This window comes from Phalangium opilio, unplaced genomic scaffold (genome assembly GCF_054372755.1).
Source record: "Phalangium opilio isolate 3A_F unplaced genomic scaffold, DU_Popi_V2 ptg001662l_1, whole genome shotgun sequence".
Classification (NCBI taxonomy): Eukaryota; Metazoa; Arthropoda; class Arachnida; order Opiliones; family Phalangiidae; genus Phalangium; species Phalangium opilio.
In genome coordinates, this window is record NW_028324260.1 from 858,135 (window position 1) to 883,017 (window position 24,883).

General features: G+C 37.6%; 3 protein-coding genes across 3 annotated transcripts; 1 reads left to right on the forward strand and 2 right to left on the reverse strand.

Moving 5' to 3' along the window:
* Positions 1 to 3,897: 3,897 nt before the first annotated feature.
* On the reverse strand, positions 3,898 to 5,164 carry LOC149583070 (F-actin-uncapping protein LRRC16A-like). The gene is made up of 3 exons (XM_089864107.1): positions 4,913 to 5,164; positions 4,646 to 4,781; positions 3,898 to 4,492 (listed from the first exon to the last, which is right to left on the reverse strand). The coding sequence occupies exons 2-3, from the start codon at positions 4,676 to 4,678 to the stop codon at positions 4,160 to 4,162; spliced, it is 366 nt and encodes a 121-aa protein (XP_089720233.1). The 5' UTR covers positions 4,679 to 4,781; positions 4,913 to 5,164; the 3' UTR covers positions 3,898 to 4,159.
* Positions 5,165 to 20,237: 15,073 nt separating this feature from the next.
* On the forward strand, positions 20,238 to 22,501 carry LOC149583071 (uncharacterized). Its single transcript, XM_089864086.1, has 2 exons — positions 20,238 to 20,936; positions 20,998 to 22,501. The coding sequence occupies exon 2, from the start codon at positions 21,760 to 21,762 to the stop codon at positions 22,309 to 22,311; it is 552 nt and encodes a 183-aa protein (XP_089720212.1). The 5' UTR covers positions 20,238 to 20,936; positions 20,998 to 21,759; the 3' UTR covers positions 22,312 to 22,501.
* Positions 22,479 to 23,763, reverse strand: LOC149583072 (uncharacterized). The gene has a single exon (XM_089864085.1). The coding sequence runs from the start codon at positions 23,668 to 23,670 to the stop codon at positions 22,576 to 22,578; it is 1,095 nt and encodes a 364-aa protein (XP_089720211.1). The 5' UTR covers positions 23,671 to 23,763; the 3' UTR covers positions 22,479 to 22,575.
* Positions 23,764 to 24,883: the final 1,120 nt, after the last annotated feature.

Consider the following 24,883-nt stretch of genomic DNA (forward strand, 5'->3'; position numbering starts at 1 on the left):
ATAACGGGTAATTAAGCTAGATTACCGATGGCGGTTAATTAAGCTAGATTACCGGTGGCGGGTAATTAAGCTAGATTACCGATAACGGGTAATTAAGCTAGATTAACGGTGGCGGGTAATTAAGCTAGATTACCGATGGCGGGTAATTAAGCTAGATTACCGATGGCGGGTAATTCAGCTAGATTACCGGTGGCGGGTAATTAAGCTAGATTACCGATGGCGGGTAATTAAGCTAGATTACCGATGGCGGGTAATTAAGCTAGATTACCGATGGCGGGTAATTAAGCTAGATTACCGATGGCGGGTAATTAAGCTAGATTACCGATGGCGGGTAATTAAGCTAGATTACCGATGGCGGGTAATTAAGCTAGATTACCGATGGCGGGTAATTAAGCTAGATTACCGATGGCGGGTAATTAAGCTGGATTACCGATGGTAGGTAATTAAGCTAGATTACCGATGGCGGATAATTAAGCTGGATTACCGATGGCGGATAATTAAGCTGGATTACCGATGGCGGATAATTAAGCTGGATTACCGATGGCGGGTAATTAAGGTAGATTACCGATATCGGGTTATTAAGCTAGATTACCGATGGCGGGTTGTTAAGCTAGATTACCGGTGGCTGGTAATTAAGCTAGATAACCGATAACGGGTAATTAAGCTAGATTACCGATGGCGGGTAATTAAGCTAGATTACCGATGGCGGGTAATTAAGCTAGATTACCGATGGCGGGTAATTAAGCTAGATTACCGATGGCGGGTAATTAAGCTAGATTACCGATGGCGGGTAATTAAGCTAGATTACCGATGGCGGGTAATTAAGCTAGATTACCGATGGCGGGTAATTAAGCTAGATTACCGATGGCGGGTTATTAAGCTAGATTACCGATGGCGGGTTGTTAAGCTAGATTAACGGTGGCGGGTAATTAAGCGAGATTACCGATGGCAGGTTGTTAAGCTAGATTACCGGTGGCGGGTAATTAAGCTAGATTTCCGATAACGGGTAATTAAGCTAGATTACCGATGGCGGTTAATTAAGCTAGATTACCGATGGCGGTTAATTAAGCTAGATTACCGATGGCGGTTAATTAAGCTAGATTACCGGTGGCGGGTAATTAAGCTAGATTACCGATAACGGGTAATTAAGCTAGATTAACGGTGGCGGGTAATTAAGCGAGATTACCGATGGCAGATTGTTAAGCTAGATTACCGGTGGCGGGTAATTAAGCTAGATTGCCGATAACGGGTAATTAAGCTAGATTACCGATGGCGGTTAATTAAGCTAGATTACCGATGGCGGTTAATTAAGCTAGATTACCGATGGCGGTTAATTAAGCTAGATTACCGATGGCGGTTAATTAAGCTAGATTACCGGTGGCGGGTAATTAAGCTAGATTACCGATGGCGGGTAATTAAGCTAGATTACCGATGGCGGGTTATTAAGCTAGATTACCGATGGCGGGTTGTTAAGCTAGATTAACGGTGGCGGGTAATTAAGCGAGATTACCGATGGCAGGTTGTTAAGCTAGATTTCCGATAACGGGTAATTAAGCTAGATTACCGATGGCGGATAATTAAGCTGGATTACCGATGGCGGATAATTAAGCTGGATTACCGATGGCGGGTAATTAAGCTAGATTACCGATGGCGGGTAATTAAGTAAAGACAAATGTCGCTTGTAGTACCTTTTGCGAGACTGTAGAGGTACCTCCGCCAATATTAGCCAGGTCGGCTTTATACGGTGGAAGGACAGAAGTCTTCAAATTATATCATAAACCGGATGAAGCAAAAAACGAAAAAATTTATTATTACGACCTCATGTCACTCTATCCCGCTGTCAATAAATACGGAATCTACCCAAAAGGACATCCCAAAATTTTAAATAGTAACTTTAACTATGAAAAAAATGCCTATTTTGGTATAATATCGTGTGAACTCTTGCCCCCGACTGATCTATATATCCCAGTTTTACCATATAGGTTTAATGGAAAATTGTTTTACCCCTTGTGTAAGTCATGTGCCCTTGAATCAAATAATGAAGAGTGTCGACATTCTGACAAGGAACGAATTATTTCGGGTATTTGGCCTTCGCCTGAAATTTACAAAGCCGTAGAAATGGGTTATAAAATTATCAAAATATACGAAGTACATCATTTCGACGAGACATTTCAGTATGAAAAACATGTTAACGATGGACTATTTGGCGGTTATGTTAACAATTTTTTGAAGATAAAACAAGCTAATTCCGGCTATCCGTCTTCCGTTAAAACTGACGAGCAAAAACAAAAATATATTGAATCGATTTACGAATCTGAAGGTATAAGTATCAAGATGGACGAAGTAGTCCATAACCCCGCGCTGAGAGCTATTTCAAAGATTTGTCTCAACAGTCTTTGGGGTCGTTTTGGTATGAATACAAACAAAACCAAAACACTAATTGTTAACGAGTGTACAGAACTTGTACGTATCTTATCTGATGACACAAAGGAATTGGTAGATTTAAGACCAATTAATGAAGAAATGTGCTTATTATCGTACAAAAACAAAGATGATTTTGTACCCACATATTTCAAAGGAAATCCGTATGTGGCCTGTTTCGTTTCGTGCTACGGAAGATTAACCTTATTCGAAACCTTACATAAATTGGGTAGAAGAGCCTTATACACGGATACCGATAGCGTTTTATTTGTGGCGGGGGAAAACGATTTTAAGCCCCCCACGGGTAACAATTTAGGGTGTTGGGTTAACGAACTAGGGGACGCTACAATTACAGAGTTTGTTTCAAATGGTCCCAAGAGTTACGGTTACAGAACTACGGACGGTCAATCTGTCGTGAAGGTTAAAGGAATTTGCCTTAATCGTGTTAACGAGAAAATTATAAACTTTGAAGCTATAGTGAACTCTATAAAAAATAAATCCAAACGTCTAAAAGTGGACGTTCCTTTCAACGTCATTAGAAATAAAACGTCGGCCACTCTTTTAAGTCGAAAACTAGAAAAAAGCTTTGGATTTACGTTTAACAAACGTGTAATTAAAGGTTGGGACACTTTGCCATTTGGTTTTAAAGCGGACCCATGAAAAGTATTTTAGAACTTTGTGTAAAAGAAAAAAATTAGTAATTTTATCTTGTGTAAATAACAAATCAAATAATCATAAAAATTAATAATGCATAGTCTAAAATTAACAAAATAGATGAATGTAAAAATAATATATGTAAATAAGATAACAGCTTAAAAAACCTCTGCTGTTCTAAGATAAAAAACGGACACGTGACCTATGGGGTCTCGCGTCTCTTGCTAGTGAGCCTCTCAAAAAATCACTCTCGAAATTACCTCCAACGCGAGAAGTTCATTTAATTTTAACCTTGCTAAAATAAACTATTTCCTGCAAATAAAGTCTCAAAGTTTATTCATTTACAAAATTACCAACAAAAGTATATTAAGACTAGTTAATTTTTCAGTCGGTTAATTAGTTCTTCTAGATAATATTAGTTCTCCCAATAACCTAAACACCAACAAGGAGCTATTCGCAACAACTTTACCTGATGAGAGAAAATCATCTTTGTGTAAAAAATAAAAAGTTGTTGGTTAGTTTTTCACATATAATAACTGTACATGTAATATCATTGGAAGATCGATATAACATGGAACTATATAATAACATGAGGTTTAAACATCGGATTAAAGAAACTGAAAAACTTTTAAAACCAATTTTCGATAGTTTCCTAAATTGCACGAAATAAAGATATTATGATTGCCAATTGGGTCTTAGAATTTAATAATTAAATATTTTTTAGGCAATTTTAGAAAAATTAAGTAATAAGATAATAAGAACCGAAAATGAGAAATTATACAAAAATCACCCGTCATGGAGAAATTTACCTATTGCACGGGTCAGACCGATGTTGCGTGAAGGTGCGCAGGTGCAACAGGACCCAGATTCACAAATACACTTCCTTTGGCGTTTGAACGAGCAACAACGTCAATGGCTAAGATCACAACATAGAAGTCAGGGGTTGCCCTTACCATCTGAAGCGGCCTCTACATCCACAACTCCTAACTCTAATAATCATCCTAGTCGCACTTCAAACCTTAACCGTAACCCACCACAATAAAATACACTAAGGTGCAATAAAACATTTATTTTCTGTTTTTCTTTACAATTGAGAAGAGATTGTCATTAAGAATTTGTTTTTCATAGTCTTGTATTTTTTTCCTTTAATGTTTTGTGTCAGTGACAGTTCTTTGCTATCGTGTGACAAGTAGATGGTGTCAACATCCCACGCAACTTCTTCACGATAATCGCGCGTACAAGCGTATACCGTTGAAAAACCTCCACAAACCAGGTCTTTTGATATATACTCTAAAGACATTCGAGGAAATATAGTTTTGAGCGCAGTTCCTAACTGAATGCTCATATGATTAATAACTTCAATCTCGTTGTTAATTGCTTTAAACTTGAAGACTCTATTTTCAATCACTTGGCACAGCTAAATAGTTTGTTCTTTATGTTAAAATCAATTAAAAATAATTTACTTTCTACACCCTGAATATCTAAATAGTGGAATGTGTGCTCTATCCATTTTTAAATAAAAAACTATGAATTCAATTTCAATAGGGAATAACAAAATAGGTTCTAGTACCTTGATTGGAACGTTGGTAATAAATATAAACATACGACAGGAGGAAAATGCCTGAAAAACTAGTTATTTCAAAAGGTATGACAATCTAACAGCTCAAATTAAAGTCGAGTCCTTTCAGATTTCGATGCCGATTTAGCTGGAAAAACAAATCCCTTAAACATTTATATGTTGGAAGAAATTTTGCTACTATTAAACCATTGCAAGTACGACATCTTTACCAAAATAGTCCGGTTTAGTATAGGTAATTGCTTTCAAACCACTACTAACCTATCGGTGATTTATTTTGAATCAGTGATAACTTCGTTATAACTTGGAGGTAGGTTAGGTTTAGACACGTTAGGACGAGTCCTGGCATTTGGTGTTGACCTGTAAACGGGGTAGCCTCGGCCTCCACCTTGGCTTTAGTACCATTCTAATAGAAAATTAGACGTGAATTGCTTTGAATACGCCAGATTTGAAAGGAGAGTATTTACACACGCTTACTTTTCTGTGATTGTATTTTGAAACTAAGTACTGGTATTTGATTCCGTTTGGGCTGACAAATCTTTGTTCCATTTGTAAGCGTAACTCTACACCCGTATCATCTCTTATCAATGACGTCACAGCTACAATTGTAGAAGATTTAACCCTTGGCAATGCACGTTCAAAGATTCCATTCGTCTCTTATCAATGACGTCACAACTACAATTGTAGAAGATTTAAGCCTTGGCAATGTACGTTTAAAGTTTTTATCGTCTCTTATCTATGACGTCACAGTTGTAGAAGAGACTGACTTTTAATTACCATTAAAAACAATACCATAATCAAAATAAACTCCTTGAAAAAAGGTTAAAATTTTGAGTCAAACTAAATATTACAATGGATTGCGCAACTTTCAGCCTATCATTAACCCTTGGCCATGTACGTTTAATAAATTCTCGTCTCTTATCAATGACGTCACAAATACAGTTGTAGATTTTCCCGCCAATGACGTCACAGATACAGTTGTAGACAGGACTGCCAGATACCCGCGCAATGTTTTCCCGCCAGGGGGCGCGCGGGGGCCCGCGAGTTTTCCCGCGAGGGGGCGCGCAAGTTTTCCCGCGAGGGGGCGCGCGCGAGTTGGGGGCGCGCCAGGTGGCGCGAGTTTCCCAAGGGGGCGTGGCGAGAGGGCATTGACACTGTGACCTTGACATTCTACACCTACACTCTACACCTACATTCTACACCTACGGAGGTACGAAGTGTAGCCCTATACTACTGACGAAGAACCCATTGAAAATCTGGATGATGATATGGATTCCAGCGATGAATCCTGTGAAGAAATTACAAAAAAGAACTGTAACACCTATTTGAACACCAATAAAAATGGTCCATTCCGAAGCAATTATACAAGGAAACTGAGGGGAAAAGAAGGTTAAAAAATTCTTAAGTCGGTTTTAAATGGAAATAATGAGGGGCTAATATTCACAACTGCTTTGCCTGATATTATATCTTTGCACTTCGTGTTCGAAACGAGGCAAAAGCAGAAGTAGTCAGTTCTAACAGGATATATTGGAGACGTAGCGGGGCAAAACTGTAATGGTAAGTACTAATAGTCGCGTATAGTCTTCTTCTACCACGAACGAACTTCCTCGCGACGTCAAACCCTCCTAAACCTTAACCTCGGGTTTAGGCGACCATATTGGAAGAGGTCAGTTCGGGTCGTACGATTAAGATTATACCAATATTGACGACACGTCCCCGTAGCTACTTACCTCTCAGAATCGAGAAATAATAGAAGCGACATTGGGAACACCTACTCCGATAAGGGGGTTTAAAACTTGCAAATGACTTAATCTCCTCACCAGGTTACTGTAGCGAACGTTTTTGTTTAAAAAATTTGGATTAGTTCCTTTAAAAAATAATAACCAAGTCAAGTGACTATTATTAAAAAATTCACTATTAATTTTTTAATTATATTCAATTACTCTAAATTTAGTATAGAAAAAAATATTATAAGTCCTTAAAGTATTATTTCAAAAAGACGTTTACTATAAACAGTATTATTATAAACCATTTAACAAAATTTTTATTATTTGTTAATGTTAGAAAGAAACCATTAAAAAGTGGGAAAAGAAATATTTTTGAAATTACCAGGGAGATATTAAATAATAAAACTTTAAGAATCACGCGATTGAAAACGTTGTTGTGATAAGTTTATTCTCGTTGCCAAAAAAATATATAAATTTTTTGAAAATAAGTCGTTTTTTTCGTTACGTTAAAATATTAATAATTAATATAATAATAATACGGTATATTTTTGCAAAAGAAAGAATTTATCAAAGTGTTATTAATTAATTAATAATTTGTAATACCATGTGACAATCAACGCTTCATTAAAATTCATAAAGAACGTTTTATATTTACGGATTATACGATATGGGCTGGCAGACCCCACAAACACACCATTGTGGCTTACCTGGGGGTGTGGGAGACGTGGGGGTGGTTCTCCTTCATTTCCACGTAAAACTGCACAACAAATGATAATTTTAAACTTCAAATACACGTGAAAAAAATTAATAAATAAAGGTAAAACAGAGATGGGTTGACTAGGTATAAATTAGTTGCATTTAGGGAAAATGTTTTACTTTCGCCTAAAATGGATTCCGTTTCTGGAACCATACGGGCCAACAGAAGAAGCAACTGGTCTTTCGTTGGTGTATCTAGAGTGTCGATAATATTCTAGGAAAATTTCCTCCGGTCTTTCGTTGGTGTATCTAGAGTGTCGATAATATTCTAGGAAAATTTCCTCCGGTCTTTCGTTGGTGTATCTAGAGTGTCGATAATATTCTAGGAAAATTTCATCAGGTTAATTAACAATTCGATTATAAAGACCATTTAGTTACCATACATCGACAGATCTAGATATTTGGTTTATTTACCCCGTTTCCTCGGCCTTGTTTCCGCGGAAGTAGGCTATTGAAATGATAATCAAGATCATTAATGAAATACACAAATTAGCCTATACGTAATGTGAGGGCCAGTTTAGGGTATGCCCTTACCAAGAAGAAAATAAACGAAGCTTACCTTCACCACAGAACGTTCTTCTTCGGAGACTGCCTCAGGTGGCTCTACATTTTGGGAATACGACTCCTCGCTGGCCCTTTCCTCTTCCATCACCAAGTTTTCCCGACCGAGAATTTCCGGTGGTGGGGCACTCGAGGTACTTGGTCTTGCCTGATTTTGGCAAACAAGTACCTTCTTCCCCATCACCCCACAATTTTAGCGCTCGGTGCATTCCACACCGTTGGCCTTGCAAGGGCATGATAGGCGGCCACTAGCGCGAGAGCATATCGACCGACATTAACAACAGGTAATGATCCAATAAAGCATTTATTATTGTTTTTGAACGCGTCCAAAGCGCCCGATCTCAATGCGATAGGAAATTCCTCCATCTCACATTGTTAACGTCTTATCTCGGCAAATCTTCACTAAATTCGGACTAGATCTCCTCAAACCAAACATGCCAAAGAAGTGGGGTCATTATTGACAAGCCCCAGTATAATGAAAGTGTGACACGGGAATTCATCGCTAAAAGTCCCCTTTATGATATTTTATGATTTATGATTATTTACCAGCTGAATAAAGGATTGCAAACGGGAGCTTCTACATTTAATGGTGGTACTTTATATTAAAATGTCAAGTTTTCAATACCAAGTGAAGGCTAATTGGTAGGGACGGACTCATTGTAGGCTTTACCTACCCCGCCCCTTTTATGTACCCCCATAGAAGGTATAAACAGGAGCATTCATTAAAATCGAGGGCTACTCACTCATTGCAATGCATTTGCCTTTCATTATACTAAAATGACTACACGCGTTCTTTATTACTATGAAGTTCTAAAGTGACTGCGTGTAATTCGAAGGTAGTGTACTGGGAATATGAGAGTTATTTGTCCACCTCTAAAATGTTCAGTAACATAGCTTGGAATATTTATATTAATTTATGTTACTTTATTTTGTTCAGCTATCAACTACACTTCCTTAAACCAGCTGTTGACCGTTTCTGGGCTAAAACCCAAAAGGAAACTTTTCAGTCCTTATCTGGACGAAAAGTCATTGTAGCTGGAGATGGAAGAATGGACAGCCCCGGGCACTCTGCAATGTTTTGCTCTTACACTTTGGCGGACACGGAAACAAAAAGAATTGTCTCCGTTATGGCCACAGATGTGAGACATGCGGAGAGCAAAAGTCCTAACACGGAACTTTTAGCATACAGAGCTGCTGCCCAAGACGTGTTGACCCTTGGCTCACAACTGAATGTCACAGTGGTGGAGGTTGTTACAGACGCACATTCGGGCATTGCAGGAGAGCTAAGATAGTTCTAGTCTTCTAGACTAACCACTGTTGTGACAATTTTTCCTTTACAAAAATTTCATCTTTTTTCAGGAAAAGAGGAGTCATGTTTCCCTGGAGTTAAAAACTCTTGGGATACTTGGAACGAGGGAAAAATTATTCTCATGAGATTAAATTATGTGTGCAATATTTTTCAGAATTTTTATTGGCAGTTAGAATGTTATTAGAACTTCCAATAGATTGCACTTAAAAGCAAAGAGCACCGGGCTTTGGGCCATTGGGCTCCTCTTTTGGTGGTGCTCAAAGAATTGCGAGGGCCAGGTGTTCTCCATGAAGATAATTTAACAATTTTAAAAGATCGAGAAACATAATGCATTATAAAAAAAACGCAAAATTTGTGGTTGACTTAACTCGACGTGCTGAACGAGCATGAGTGGCATATGGAAATTGGAAAGTTCAACCACTGCGATCACGAGCCCTTAACCGAGGAACAGAGGGAGAAGCATCCGTGGCTGGAAGCCAACTCTCCCACGTTCATCAGACTAAGTTAAGTTTGAAGTACCTTCTAAAAACATGGGATACTTCACAAACTTTAGGTATGTGTCAGAACCTCTACATTACCATCATTCAGTAGTCCACAAATTATTTTAACAGGCACACAGGCTTTCTCGAGAGCTTCCACAGTTTAGTGTTAATGTATGCACCAAAAAGAATCGCTTTCGGGTAAGTGTTTTTTTTGAAATTCATGAGCTACACACTAATATGTGGCACAGGTACTGGGGCTACCAAATTAGGGTCATCAACCACAACCATCACTGTGACAGGCAGAGGGCATATACCAAAGATGGGAAACCAAAGTAAATATCTTTATTATTAATATGTTCGTGGCAAAATAACACAACGTTCTATACTCTTGCAAGCGCTAGTTTCATTCTAAACTAAACCAAGTATTCTGGTTTACAGGGATACGCGTGCCTATAGCAAACGTACCAAAGGCGTGGTATATCGTGCCCATTTACGAGAAAAAAAATATTTATACATCCAAGAGCTATGCTCTCCATTTTTGAGGAGCGGAAGAATTTCAAGGTAAAAACTGTCGTTTTTATATGCGGCAATGGAAGTGACGCTGTGTTATGCTTTGTAGGGTACTTTGAAACAAAAAGTACAGCTGAAGAAAGGTCATCCATTGAGGATTTCCTTAACACGTGGAATGGAGCCAGTTCCTTCAAAGGAGGAATTACGGGAAAAGGATTTCTCCCGCTTTTAGGGAAACAAACCTTGTTTTGGCTGGGTTGTCAAATAGCTTGATGTCAGGAACACCAGAACAAGTATGTAGTACAGGCCTTAGATATTGTAACCCTCAATAGAATATTTAAAAGAAAGGGAATATCTTCCCAAGGGCCATAAAATTAATTAAAGATAACTTACAGCTTTATTCCAAATTCAACAACAATTTCATTTCACAGGGTTCATACGAACATGGAAAACCGGGAAATATCAGGGAAATTGGCATAGAGGAAAAAAATCAGGGAAATATCAGGGAAAATGAAAAATAACTGGAAAAATCAGGGAAATCAGGGAAATTAAATAAATTGAAACAAATGCACTTCAGGGGGACCCATAATCTAATTCGGTGCACGGGAAAATAGATGTTACTTGTCTCGGTGTAGAGAAATATATTTCTTCGGTGTGTGTTGGTCCCGCTAAGGCATCATTCGTCTATTATAACCTAGCAAAGAGCATGCGCGTTATTTAGGAACGAAGTTACGAAGGGAGAGGTTTGTATAGAAATGCAGCGTGCCTGGTGGTGCTAAGGCCAATGAGACTCGTTTTGGTGAATGAATTAAAAAAAAGTAAATGCAGACGACAGTATTATTCCCGCCTTTTTTGGGAGCAAGACAACAAAATAGCAGCTCAAGCACACAAATACTATAGGAAGCTTTTGAGCTTAATAAGTATGTATGATTAACTATAACTTTGAATACAATTTCAATATCGAAACAGATTTATTTATTTAATTTTATTGTCAGATAATAATGGCTAGAAGCTCTTCAACTAGATATAAAACTGCTTTTAACTCGGATTGGACAAACCCAGAGCTGCATCCAGACTGGTGTAGGTGGATCAGGCCGGATAGCAAGGATCCTTTTGTAGCGCAATGCAAATTGTATTGCAAGACCATTTCTCTCAGTAATATGGGATGTCAAGCTGTAAAAAGTCATGCCAAAGGTCCAACACATCTGAAAAAACTACAAGCTTCGGAGTCTCAATTAAGTGTTTCAAGTGTATTTCATCTAAAACTTGAAAGTAAAAAATGCATGGACTCAACGACATCAATAGGAGATACAACTGTATGCCCCTCCACTTCTACCATTCAAGCAACTGATAATGAAATTAGAAAACATTCTAGTCAAGCTACTGATAAACGCAGTTCTCAGTGTGCAATTGATAAAAGTACTGTCTCTTCTAGTCAAGCAAGTGCTGGTAGCAATTACCAATTTTCATTGAAAAACACGCCACAGTTTTTAAACCGGATGTCACGAGAGCTGAGATAATTTGGGCTTTGAGGCTTGTAATGAATAGAGAAACGTTCAACTCAACTAAAAATGACAACCAATGTTTTGCAAAGATGTTTCCAGACAGTAACATAGCTAAAAGCTACGCAATGGGTCCGCAAAAATGCGCTTACTTGATCACTTATGGATTAGCTCCCTACTTCCATAAGCAGTTGTTAACTAACAAAGTAAATAATGCCAATCATCTTGTTGTTTGTTTCGATGAATCTCTAAATAAAGTCGTAGAAAAATGTCAAATGGCTATGCATCTTGTCCCAATATAAAGTCACTATTTAGGGAAAGAACTATGTAGAATTTAAATTTGAATTGTTTCTCACTTTCATTTGACTTAAGAGTAAACTCTAGTTCGTGAGAACCTTTTGTAAAAGTATAACGGCCGTCGCCCCAAACTACACAATCCAATTTTTACAAATTTTTTGCCATTGATCTAGACTAACAAAAGAGGCATCGGCCCCACTACCTAACTTAGCGTGAACGGTCGCGTGTTCAAAAGTAACGGGAATGGTAACCCTTTTATAAACTGACCCCTTCCTGACGGATTCAATCCTCAGGGGGAACGCGACACGCTTCTTGGTAGGGGAATTTATTGGGCACCGGGAGAGGGACCACGAGGGACCTCTTCCGTCTGGGCTTCCCCCGACTTGATAATCTTTTTGTTTGGACAGTCGGGTGCAAGATGACCTGGTTCTTGACAACTATAACAAGTGATAGAACGAGTAGATGGGTAAGACAAGGCCAATTGACGACCAGGGGACTTAGATCTCTGGTTATAATATCTATTATAAGATCGCTGACCTCTATTTGAAGTGTTTTGAGCTCTAACTTGCGATCTAGAGTCTAAGGGTTTCAAGGGATATTCCCATTTAGGAGAAGTAGGACAAGGGCTTTGACAATGCCCGGGGGAACACTGACTATGGGCAGAGCCCTTATTAGCTGGGCAAGAAGACTCAGCTTTAACCTTAGGTTTAGGGGGTGATTTCCTCTTTTCCCTTTTCTCAGCATTCCTTTTCCTAACTTCAATATCCTTTTCTATTGTTTTACAGGAATTTCTTAACTGTTCCATAGTGGTAAATTGCAAGAAAAGGAGGGGAGTTCTAAGTTCATCTTTCAAATTGCTCTTAATTATCGGAACTAACTCCTTTTCGGAAAGGGGATGGGTCATCCCTAGATTCAACTTCATAACTTCCCCGAAGAAATCCTCTACTGACTCCTTATCTTTCTGACTTCTATGGTTAATCTCTATCTTAAGCTTAGAGTCAGCTTCGGAGTCTCTAAACTGTACTTTAAAATGTCTTTTAAATGTCTCTCAAGCTAAATGAGGATGGGCAGGGTTTAAACTACACATATCGTCATATTGACGGACTAAATCCCTGTACCAATACAAGGCATGCCCTCGTAAAAGGAGAGGCAATGCAGCTAACCTGTCTTCATTTGATAGCTTGTGAAATTTAGCATACTCCTCAAAAGCAGCTAAAAACTCAGAGGCATTATCGCTAGACGATACCATAAAGGCTAACCTTTCCGGCGGTTCAATAGGGACTTTTCCCGTCTGAGGAATTGTACTTCTATTTATTAATGAGGGTAGATCCCTAACTAACTTATCCAAACTAGTAGCTATAGCTTTATTTATTGCTACATTCTGGGCTATGGCATTAGCCTGTGTGGTTGAATTATCAGCCAAGGTTTGGAGTAAGGGTAATATAAAGAATCTTAATTCCTCATCAGTAGTATCTGGTCCAAATTGTGGAATTTTTCGAGACGGAGATAATTGGTTTCCGATAGTTCTAACTCTTGGATTAGGTAATGTGGATGAAAAACTAACTTTAGGCTTATCTCTTTTAGACGCTGATTTGGGAGGAACAAGGGAATCAATCCCAGTTCGAGGAGGGAAATTTGAGGGAGTTGAACTTCCCTTAGGGGCAGGAATAGTTGATAGGGAGAAAATCCAAATACTGAAGAGGCGGCCGCTCTCTTTCTAGTATCAGTATCTGCTTCCTCCTTTTCTTCTTCAAGACGAAGAATCCGGTTAAAATTATCCAATGGATCATCTGTTTCTGGCGGTGCTAGTGTGTCGCCATCGTCTTCCGTAGAAGTAAACAGATCTTTCTTGGACTGGTTTTCCCTTTTATTTAATGTTGAATCATCCTCCTCATCCTCAGATGTTCGAGGCGACCTCCATGTTTTATTGTCCGAGTAGGTCATTATTGTATTTATTTAATAATCAAGTTAATAATTGAATTAAGTTTACAACAGTCAAGTTAAGTAAAGTTTATACAAATATACAAGTAAGTTATCTAAATTCAATACATCAATTATAAAGATAATTTTAATTTCATTTAATTATTAAAATTTGTCATGATTAATTTACATTTAATTTAATTATGGTTAATCGTTTACCTTCGTGGAAGCCAAGGCTTAACACCACGTGGGGGGCGGATATACCGGCAATGATAAACAATTTTGCTGCGGGACTGACCGAGGCTTAAGGCCTAGTCTTATCTATTCGAGTCCCTGTTCGGGCGCCAATTATGTAACCATCCGTAGAATAAAACTAAATAGGTAGAAACTCCCGAGGGCCATAAAATGAATAAAGACAACTTACTTTAATTATCCAAATGTAGAAGAACTCTTCTATATTTTTATTAACGATTTTAAGGGATAAAGATCCCGCAACGCACTACGTTATACAAAAACTCCGTCTTTGGAGATATTAATCAAAAAAGGAGAGAACTGCTCTCCAGCCGAAGTCAACAGTAACTAGATTCTAGTTGTAAATATCGCAGTATGAAAAGGGAGGAGGAGTATGTAGCATGGAGGCATAACACCCTGCCAGATCCAAGGAGTAGAAACTCCAGGAATCTGGCAGCCATGCTACAATGGGCAATTTAAAATAAGGATCTCCGACCAATCGCGTAGCGCCCTATCCTTTTATTAACAATTTGCTCGTGGCACGTTCCTTGTTGATGTGACAGTTGTGGCGCGAGACATGGAGCGTGCCACAAGAATTTTATTAACAAAAATGCACGGCGTTACGCGATTGGTCGGAGGTCCTTATTTAAAATTATTCTTAAAATCCTAGCCTAATTTGAATATTAAAATCATTGGGAGGTATTTCCTATATTTTTAATAATGCAGACTGATCTTATAATTAGTAGAAGAATCGAAAAAAAATCACTTTAATTTCCACTCCCCTCTCCGTTTACGAGAAAACTCGCGTCTTTTGAAGAGGAGATGCGGTTGGAAAATATTGATATTTGGGACATGATATCATAATATTTAGAACTCATATTAATTACTTCTAGGTCTTCAGCCCGACTCATTGCAGCCTAGTGAAAATCTCATTCATGAAAGCATATGAGCTCCACGAGATTCCTTCAAATAGACATATTCGACTATTCCATATGAGAAACAACTTCAGAGGAGATGGCTTCTATGCAAGGAACGTTCGCTACGCGATTGAGCTTCGCTAAACGGAGCCTGGGGTTGCCTATAGTCTCCCGCGTTTATCGCAAATGTTAGGCCAGGGATAGATTTAATTTTATAAGAAGAATAGAGAACAGAGTAATCTGGGTGCATGTTAAAGCCCGGACCTCCTTCCACGGGACGGAGGGGTGTGAAAGATGAGGCGGGTCCTAGCGACAGAGATAAAAAGGAATTACGTATTTTTCGCCGTCCCCGTCAGCAACGTTATCAAAACGTTCTTTAAATGAGCCCATCAGAAAATTTAAACTTTTCATTACGTGTTGGAGGTAGGGTCTCGTTACTTGGCTATGAGTCGGACTGAATCTAAAACTAACCGTTCTACATTCCTACTTCTAATATTAAATCTATCCCTAGTGAGGCTTAATAATAAAGCCGACCGCAACCAAAGCATGGGCAAAGGCATATTTCACAACTGCCGTTCAACGCTACCGATGGAAAAGCCTAAAAATTAAATGAAAAACATCTAACAGCTAAAACGAGCTCGAACGGTAAAAACTTGAAGTAGATCTCTGGGCGCTGCTATGGTACTCCTTTTGTTTATTTTCTATGGCAAAAACACTATTTTTGGGCATCGAGGCGTAGTGAAACAAAAACCAAAAAAAAACATCAATGCAGTTACTTGCTCGATCATTTATATAAATATATTACCGAGGGCGTGATAAATGCAGTTAGGGAGTGATTGGGGTATTAGGGAATTTTGTGTTTTAAGACTTTTATTATGAAGGAAATAAGACCGGCCTTTTTTGAAGAATTCTTGGAAAACTTTTATTATCTTTATTAATAATTAGTTAAAAGTTGAAAAATATTAATAAAATTTGGAGGAAAATTTTCAAAAAACAATAGAGTTTCAAATTACAAGACTTCCTTCGAGATTTAAATTAAAGATTGTTCATTTGCTTTATTGAACTAATTATTACAAACAAGGCTGTCACTTTCAGTTTCAATTGTTGCTAATATTTTACTTAACCTCACTTAGCCCTTAAACACATTTTTTAATCTTTTATTAAATGACAGACATAAATTGGGTTCAAGTCGGTCAAAAGAGCGGCCCAGTCCAATGCGTCACTTTCTTCGTTCGCCAGAAATCTTGCAACGCATGGACTGGCCAATTGTTTTTTTGAGCCTGAAACCATACACTAAAACAATGTTTTAATTTAGTCAAGAATAATTATCAGGTTATTAAAATTAATATCGGTCACGACGCGGGCTGGTTACTCATAAGGAGAAAAAAAATACCAGCGAACAGAGCGGATCTCTATTTTTAATATTACAATGCTTTACCTCCTAATTTCATTAGAGTTTATGTCTGTCTTTTAGAATACGATTGAGAATGTGTTTAATGGGAGTGTGAAATAAAAATCAAATAATTTTTTATCGATTCTTCTAATTATAAGACCATTCTGCATAGTGAAACATACAGGAAATATCTCCGAATGATTTTGAAATTCCAATTAGGTGCAGATTTTATGGATAATTTCAAATAATGACCTCCGACCCATCGCGTAACGCACTGCCTTCCTATTGACCAAATTCTCTTTGCACGCTCCATGCCGAATGAAATTTATCGCGAGATTTAATAAAAGTTGCTAGCGATGTGACTATCGTGGCTCGAGATATAGAGCGTGCGACGGAAATTTTGTTAACAGGAAGGCAGGGCGTTAAGCTATTAGTCAGTGGTGCTTATTTCAAATTATCTTTAAAATCTGAACCTAATTTGAATTTTAAAATTATTCGGAGACTTATTTCCTGAATGTTTCACTGTGCATATAATGGTCTTATAATAAGAAAAATCTATCAAAAAATCACTTTATTTTCCTCTTCATCCTTCCTTTAACGGCTAGGGGATGTCCAATAAAGTATCAAGCAACAATTGAAACTGAAAATGACTGTCTTTTTTGAAAAAAATAGTTCAATAAAGCACACGAACATTCTACAATTTGAAACGCAGAGAAAGTCTTGTTATTTAACAATTTTCGTCCAAATATTATAAATAAATTTCAACTTTAAACTAAATATTAAAAATTATCCAAAGTTTCGTTAAACAGGGTCGTTTTCTTTCCTACACAATAAAAGTCTTAAAACACAAAATGGCCTAATATCACAATACCTCCCAAAGCTAGTAATTTTGCCATAAAAAATAAACGAAAGGAGTAGCAGAGCAGCAGCGCAGAGAGACCAACTTCAAGTGTTTACCGTTCGGGTTCGTTTTAGCTGTTAGGTGTTATTTTCGGGTGACTCCCATAATCCCCCTGGACATAATCCCTCCAAAAATTCCCCCCCGTCCAAATGGGCATAAGACAAAATCCCCCCAAACTGGAGACAAAATCCACCCAAACTGGAAACAAAATCCCCCCAAATTGGAGACAAAATCCCCGGTTACGGAACGAAATCCCCAGCTTGGAGACGAACCCTTCAGGGGTCATTCCTATTTTAGAGGTCGTTTTCCACAGTGGAAATTTTTTTAGTAGGATAGTAGTAAAAATAGTAGTATTCCCCCTACGAGGAAAAGCGGAACCAATGATGGAGAAAATAGTACGAATTGCCGACTAACCATAAATTTCCGCCTTTTCCAAAATATCGCTGACTAACCATAAATTTCCGCCTTTTCCGAAATATCGCTGACTAACCTAAAATTTCCGCGTTTTCCAAAATATCACTGACTAACCATAAATTTCCGCCTTTTCCGAAATACCGCTTACTAACCATAAATTTCCGCGTTTTCCGAAATATCGCTGGCTAACCATAAATTTCCGCCTTTTCCAAAATATCGCTGACTAACCATAAATTTCCGCCTTTTCCAAAATATCGCTGACTAACCATAAATTTCTGCCTTTTCCTAAATATGGCTGACTAACCATAAATTTCCGCCTTTTCCGAAATATCGCTGACTAACCATAAATTTCCGCCTTTTCCAAAATATTGGAATTTAATAGTTAAAACAAAATCAGTAGTTTACTTCTTTTGGTTTAGGAACATTGTTTGCAATACTTTTCACTCTTGTGAATTATACTTTTGCATTATTACTAAAGATAAGCTTTGGATTTGGGCTTCCGTTTTCCTTTACTTCTAAATGCCTATTATCTGGGGGATTTTCAATAAAATGATCCTTTCGGTAGGATTTTGTTGAACAGTTTTCCTTTTGGGGGATTTTGTCCTGGACGTTTTCTCTGGGGGGATTTTGTACAAACACGTCTAAAATCGGGGGGAAAAGTCTTGGCAAATCCAAAATAGGGGGATTTTGTCCGGGGGGATTATGTCCAGGGGGATTATGTACGAGACCCGTTATTTTCAGTTGTGATCATTCTTTCCGGCATTCTTTTTTTTCATTTAATTTTTAGGCTTTTCCATTTGAACGTCAGTTGTGAAATATGCCTTTGCCCATGCTTTGGTTGCGGTCGGCTTTATTATTAAGCCTCAACAGATATAGATTAAATTTTAGAGGTAGGAGTAGAGAACGATTAGCGTTTAATTCAGTCCGACTCATAGCCCAGTATAGAGCCCCTCTTTCCAACACGTAATAAAAAATTTAAAATTTCAGATTGGCTCATTTAAACTAGGTTTTTATGACGTTACTGACTGGGACGGCGAAAAATACGTAATTCCTTTTTTCCTCTGTGGTTATGAGCCGCCTCTTCTTTCATATCCCACCGTCCCGAGGAAGGGGTCCGGGACTTTGACGCGCGCCCAGATTACTCTGCTCCCTATTTCTGCTTCTAAAATAAATATCTTTCAATGGCCTCACATTTGCGCTAAACGCGCGAGGCTATGGACAACCCCAGGCTCCGTTTAGCGAAGCTCAATCGCGTAGCGAACCTTCCTAGCATAGAAGCCATCTCCTCTGAAGTTGTTTCTTTTGTGGAATAGTCGAATATGTCTATTTGAAGGGATCTCGTGAAGCGCATATGCCATCATGAATGAGATATTCACTAGGCTGCAATGAATCGGGCTGAATTGTTGATAAAAAGGCTGGGCGGTAAGCGATTGGTCGGAGGTCCTTATTTAAAATTATTCATGTAATTTCAAACTAATCGTAGTTTAAAAATGGTTCGGTGTTATTTCTTGGTTGTTTCACTGTCTTATGGAAAAATAAACAAAAAATTACTTTATTTTCCACTTCACCATCCCTTTAATCAACGTTTCGAAGTATTGCGCCACAAGACCAATCATATATATACGCATAAGGTGCCATAACATCTAACAAGCATTATTACGGCAAAGATTCGATACTCGATTATGAATTATCGCCACTCTAACCAAGTTTGCCAGATTTTGAATAAAGGCTGATTACTCGTGACCTATTCATCTGAATTGAATTTGGTGAAAACTTTTCAAATATGAATCGACCCCAAGGAATCCGAAAATCGCATTTCCGGTTTCCGGTATAAGTATGCAAAGGATAACTGTGGAACGGGTAATATATGGAAGAGGAATGCAAAACTTTTATAACGCACTTTATTCCAGAGCGCTAACTCTAATAGTTTTTGAAATATAGTAAAATATGTGCGAAAAACGCAACGCGCAAAGACTTCTAGTACATCTGTAACAATACACGAATAACAATCGCAATTTCATTAACGAAGTATTTATTTTCCGGTACAGAACTAAGTATTGTCTGACAACGTGAATGAAAAGTAACTTAAGGTCTTTCAAGTTTGGTGCGAGAAAAATGACATGTGCTTTTCCATTTTCATTTCAAAATAGTCACATTAGGCGTAACTACTTCAAGTTCTTGGGAACTGTAATCTTAACGAAATTTAAGTGCGAAAGGTTCCGGGCACTACACTAAACGGAGTTCATTTGTATCTTACTGTATTTTGATAAACATGAAACACTTCTCAACCAAAGCCACTAACCCAAGTTCGGTTTGACAAAGACACCTACTCAAGCTTATATTTGGCTGTATTTTTCAACCTGGAAAACATTTCAACCCAAGAAACTAGAGAGCTGCATGGAAACGGTAAATTTCCATTTAACGTGGTAACCATTGAAAACCGCGGGAAAAGATGGCTTTCTAGTAGTATCACATATTCTGATCGGGAATGGACGGAAAAACCAATATGGAACGGAAGTGGTTAAATTGATACACGTTTTAGTTGTAAATGGTTATTAAATGGATAAAATCTATTTTATATGAAAGATCCTAAAATTCTAAAAAGAAATAAAAAGGGTTTTGCCACTGAGTAATGGTAGATATCTGCCTATGACTGTATTGGACGATATATGGCAATATAACATAGGTGCCACTACTTTTCATCTCAATTAGTTTGTTTTAACCTAGTTATTATCTAGCTCATCCTCCTGTTACTTTAGCACACGAGATTCACGACTATTATAGATGTCAATCAGTCCATTGTGAGTTTTCGCGCCAAATTCACCAGTTTAGAGTTTCAAGCTGCGCATGACCAGAGACTGCAGCACCCCTATCGGTGAACGTTTGAAGCCTTTAGTATGTAATTTGTGGCGTCTGCTAAATTTGACATCGAATAGAGCTCTCCCAGTCAATAGGTCATAGACTTCTTTTTTAAAGAATATATTCGATGTAACAAGATTAAAGATTTTAAATAGACATGAATAATAACAAAGGTATATTAGATGTTAGTAAATGGAGAAATCTCGACGTGGATTACAAAAAGAACAGGGCTTGGATTAAGTCACTGGCAGATTTTCCAGGAACTTGTGAAGAGGAATACTCAAAGCTATTTCAATATAACAGACAAAAACAAACGAAAGGATGTAACTTGAGCGAGGAGGGTTTTGTCCAAAAACTTTTCTACAATCCAAAACCATTTGAAGAGTTTGATAATGTTTGTGCCATAAGAGCCAATGTTTTTCCATCAATGAAAAAGGGAAACTACGCTATTGTTATTGGATTTCAAAAATCTACTGGAGTATTAGTTACTGCAAATGCCCTTGCGGGTGAGTTTTATTTATAACAATTTGTACATTTGTCATTTGATTAACAATTTTCTCATTTTAGACAATTGGGCAAATGCCATCACTGTGCTGCAGTTTTTAATGTTATACTAGAATCTCAGGGTGATCTGCAGCTTCCAGACGATACTACTTCAACAGGAAAATTATGTCAGTGGATAATCCCAGGAGGGAATAGTATAAATTATCCGAAAAAAATAACAGATTTGGAAATAGTCAAGCGAACACGTGGCAAACTTCTTAAACCTAAAAACAAGTTTAAAAGCAGGTATGACCCAAGAAGGGTTAGTTGTAGGGTGGTTGACCAAAACAAGAGGTTGAAGCTTTACGAAAGACTTGTTCTAACAAATCCTACAAGCGCATTTGTCCACCATTTCGAAAATTTACCTGTCGATTCTACTGAAAAACCTGTTTATAGTTTTGCAATACCAAGGCCCCCTACTCTTCCAAACACTAGTCAAAATGATGTGGCATTAACTAGTCGTAAAGATGCACCATCATCAGATCAAACCTCACGCTCAGTTTTCAAACCCATGACAAACATCCTACACCCAAGAAAGAACGTAACAAATGTTCTGGGACCTCGCATTGGAAGTCCTCAGAAAGTGTTGATCATATTTTTGATAACACTCTTTCGCTACACTCGTAAACGTTCCATCAGGCTGTATTGAAATATGTCAAAGAAAACTATCCAATTTTAACTAAAGAGCAAATTGAATACATCGAGGAGAAGACCAGGCAACAGTCCTCAACTGAAGACTGGATTTTGGAAAGACGCCATAGACTAACATCATCAAACTTTAGCATAATGGCCAAATGCACCACACAACCTGATAAACGGTTAAAAAGCCTTTTGTATGGAAAACCTCTTGACCATTTGCCAGCAATACGCCACAGGAAAGAACTAGAGGAAACTGCAGTCCTAAATTATGTTAATTTCAAGAGCCAAGAAGGAAATTCTGTGCAAGTTACAAAAAGTGGCTTAGTTGTTAGTAGTTTGTTCCCTTTCTTAGCGGCATCTCCAGATGGATTAGTGTATGAGCAAATATCTCAAAATCAGGGGCTTTTGGAGATAAAATGCCCTTACTCAAAGAAAAATTGCACCGTTTCAGATTGTTTAAAGAACAAAACCTTTTATCTTAAAGAAGAAAATACTCATATCACTCTCAAAAAGGTTCATAACTATTATTACCAAATTCAAGGTCAAATGTTCGTCACGGAACGACCTTGGTGTGATTTTTTCGTCTATCTCGGTAAGAATAGAAATCAGCAAGTTTGTATTAGGATAAAAAAGATGATGAATTTATCAAAAACATGTTGGATAGGCTGTGTTTTTTTTCTTGTACGCATTCGTGCCTGAAATGATGTTAAAGCGGGTTGAAAGAAACCTACCTCTCTATGGGGAAGAAAAATATAAACCCTTCTCTAAGATAGGTAAGAACGATGCTGTCTCAAAAATAAGAAACATTTACACTTAAAAATCATTACTGTGATATATTTTATTTTAACAAAACATTGAATGACTCATAATTTTGTCACGCAGCTCTAAGTTAAGTATTTGCCTGTATTTCTCATGGAATGAATTAAATTTTAATATTTGTTAGCAAATTTTTTAATTATATTATCAACAATCAACTTCTAGAAGTGACAAATCTGAGCCTCTAATAAGAGCTGGAAAAAAATTTGTAAGGAGGGAGCACACTGTAATAATTTTTTTCTGCCTCATCAGCCATTGAGAGAGGTATCGCACCATAAATATGTGAAATATTTTAACTCGTCGGATTGCCCTCTCTACGTGGACCCTAACTTTTGCTATACTTCTTGTTTTTAACACATCATCCACTGACATTTGTGGGTTTTTACTTGCGTAAAACTTTGGAGGAATAAGTAGCCCTACTCCTTCTGGCATAATCTCTTGTATGTCAAAACCCTTGTCCACCATGACATCATCACCAGGATCCATAAGATCAAGGACTTTACAGTCTTGAACGATAAACTTGTCGGACGTGCCTCCACCGTAAAGCTTTGATACAAATGTTATCATTCCTGCCGGAGAGATTCCTATTAGGCATTTAAAAGTGTTGTAGTTCTTGTATGATGAAAAGGTCGCTCTTTGTGCTAATATGGATGACGGTCGCTCAACTCTGAACTCTGTACAATCTAGGATGATCCGGGTGTGGGGGAACTCATGAAATGAAATAGGAGTAGTCAAGCGAGTCTTAGCTTGGGTTGGAAAAGGGCACAAACCCTTCAGTTCGTAGTATAACAAGTGTATCCACGTAGTTATTATAAGAGAGACTGATGCTTCAGACAGAGAGAAAATCCTCGATAGCTCTTTCACTGGTAATCCAATTCTTAAACGTAGAAGAACCAAGAAAAATTCCTTTTCCACAGACAGTTTTCGTCTACTTCCTCGTTTGCTACATTTAGGATTATAATCGTCTTTGGTTTTCTTCCCTTGCCAGTATTGCATCCCTTCAGCGCTCTCTCTGATATTTTCCAGTAGCCCCGAAAATGTATCATAATTCGGTAATCCCGTATAGAAAGTACAATTTTCTGGATTATCTTTGATTATCGGAACATCTAGAAGCCTGGCTTTATATTTTTGAGCTTTACTTTTCCATTTATCTACTGTTTGCATTAGAATTTCAATCTTGGCATCTTTTCGTTTTATTTGATTTTTTAATGAAGTGATCTCTTGTTGCAAGGCTTTGACCATTTCGTCTGTGTTACCGGTAAATGTGTGTAGGTTTTCAGAACTGTCTACATTTTCATTAATTTTGATTGGAGACTTAACGGTGGATATATTTATGGCTGGTTCCAAAACAGGTTCCTAATTTAAAAAGACAAATTTTAATTAAATAATTTTTAGATATTATCTTTGAATACCGAATTAGTTTTACTAACAGCTTCTATTACAAAGTTATTTGAAAAGGCACATGACGTTCTGGAATCAGAACTCTTGCTAGGTCCAGTATCATCCATAAATTCAATGCTGTTTATGGCTTTTGAGAGTTCCAAGGAGGTTTCCTACGTTATTTATATTACATTGGTAAAATTTAAAGCAAGCTAGATAACATAAAAATATAATTATATATATACTAACTAAATCGACACAAATTGAGAGGTTTGACGAGCTAGCAGATGTTTTGTCAGTTTCATATTCATGAAAGCCACTAGTATTAAAAGCTGAAATTGTTTCAATATCTTGTACCTAAATTATATAAAATTATTGATATGAACAACTGAGAAAATACGAAATACTTGTAACACTAACTTGTTCGTTAAGTACAGCTGTGCTGTTTAGTATCGTTGATTCGTCTGCGATGAATACAGCCTGATTATCTCGAATACATTCCTACGCGAAAATACGATTAAAACAGATTACTGAATGGTATAAAATTTACATATTTGAGCTTAATTATACGTGTAACTTACTGGATCATCATCTGATAAATTTGGCGGGTCATCCACATTTGAAACATCTCGATGTTGAGGGTCTAATGGCTAGTAAAAAATAAGGAACTTAAGTGAAGCTCTAAATATACTTACCAAGTTATTTTTAACCAGTAAAATATTGTTGGGTATGCCCCATTCTTTAGACAACGCCTTTTTACATTAATAAATGGTCTAAACTGATCTGCATTGAAATGCTCGGAAGAAACTTTGCTACTCTTTGTAACACTAATATTTATATCTAAGGTTCCTTTAACTTTCTTTAACCACGTAGCCCTTAAATCCGAATTGTTTGGAAATGAATGGAATGATATATGCTTACACGACGGTTTTAAAGAACGATTTCTACACATTGGAACACAACAAGAAAATCCACCGGGTTTAGCCATTGCTTTGCTTAAACCTAAGCCTTGGTCACGCCGTTTCTGATCTCCTACGTGGTTTGCTTTCCCGCAAAACTTTTTAATAGTTGTGAC

Coding starts and splice junctions, on each gene's coding strand:
- LOC149583072 (XM_089864085.1), bottom strand. CDS start 23,670: ATGGTCAAAGCCTTGCAACAAGAGATCACTTCATTAAAAAATCAAATA.
- LOC149583071 (XM_089864086.1), top strand. CDS start 21,760: ATGGCCAAATGCACCACACAACCTGATAAACGGTTAAAAAGCCTTTTG.
- LOC149583070 (XM_089864107.1), bottom strand. CDS start 4,678: ATGTTTATATTTATTACCAACGTTCCAATCAAG. Junction 4,493..4,645: donor TTACCAACGTTCCAATCAAG/GTACTAGAACCT, acceptor CAAACTATTTAG/CTGTGCCAAGTGATTGAAAA.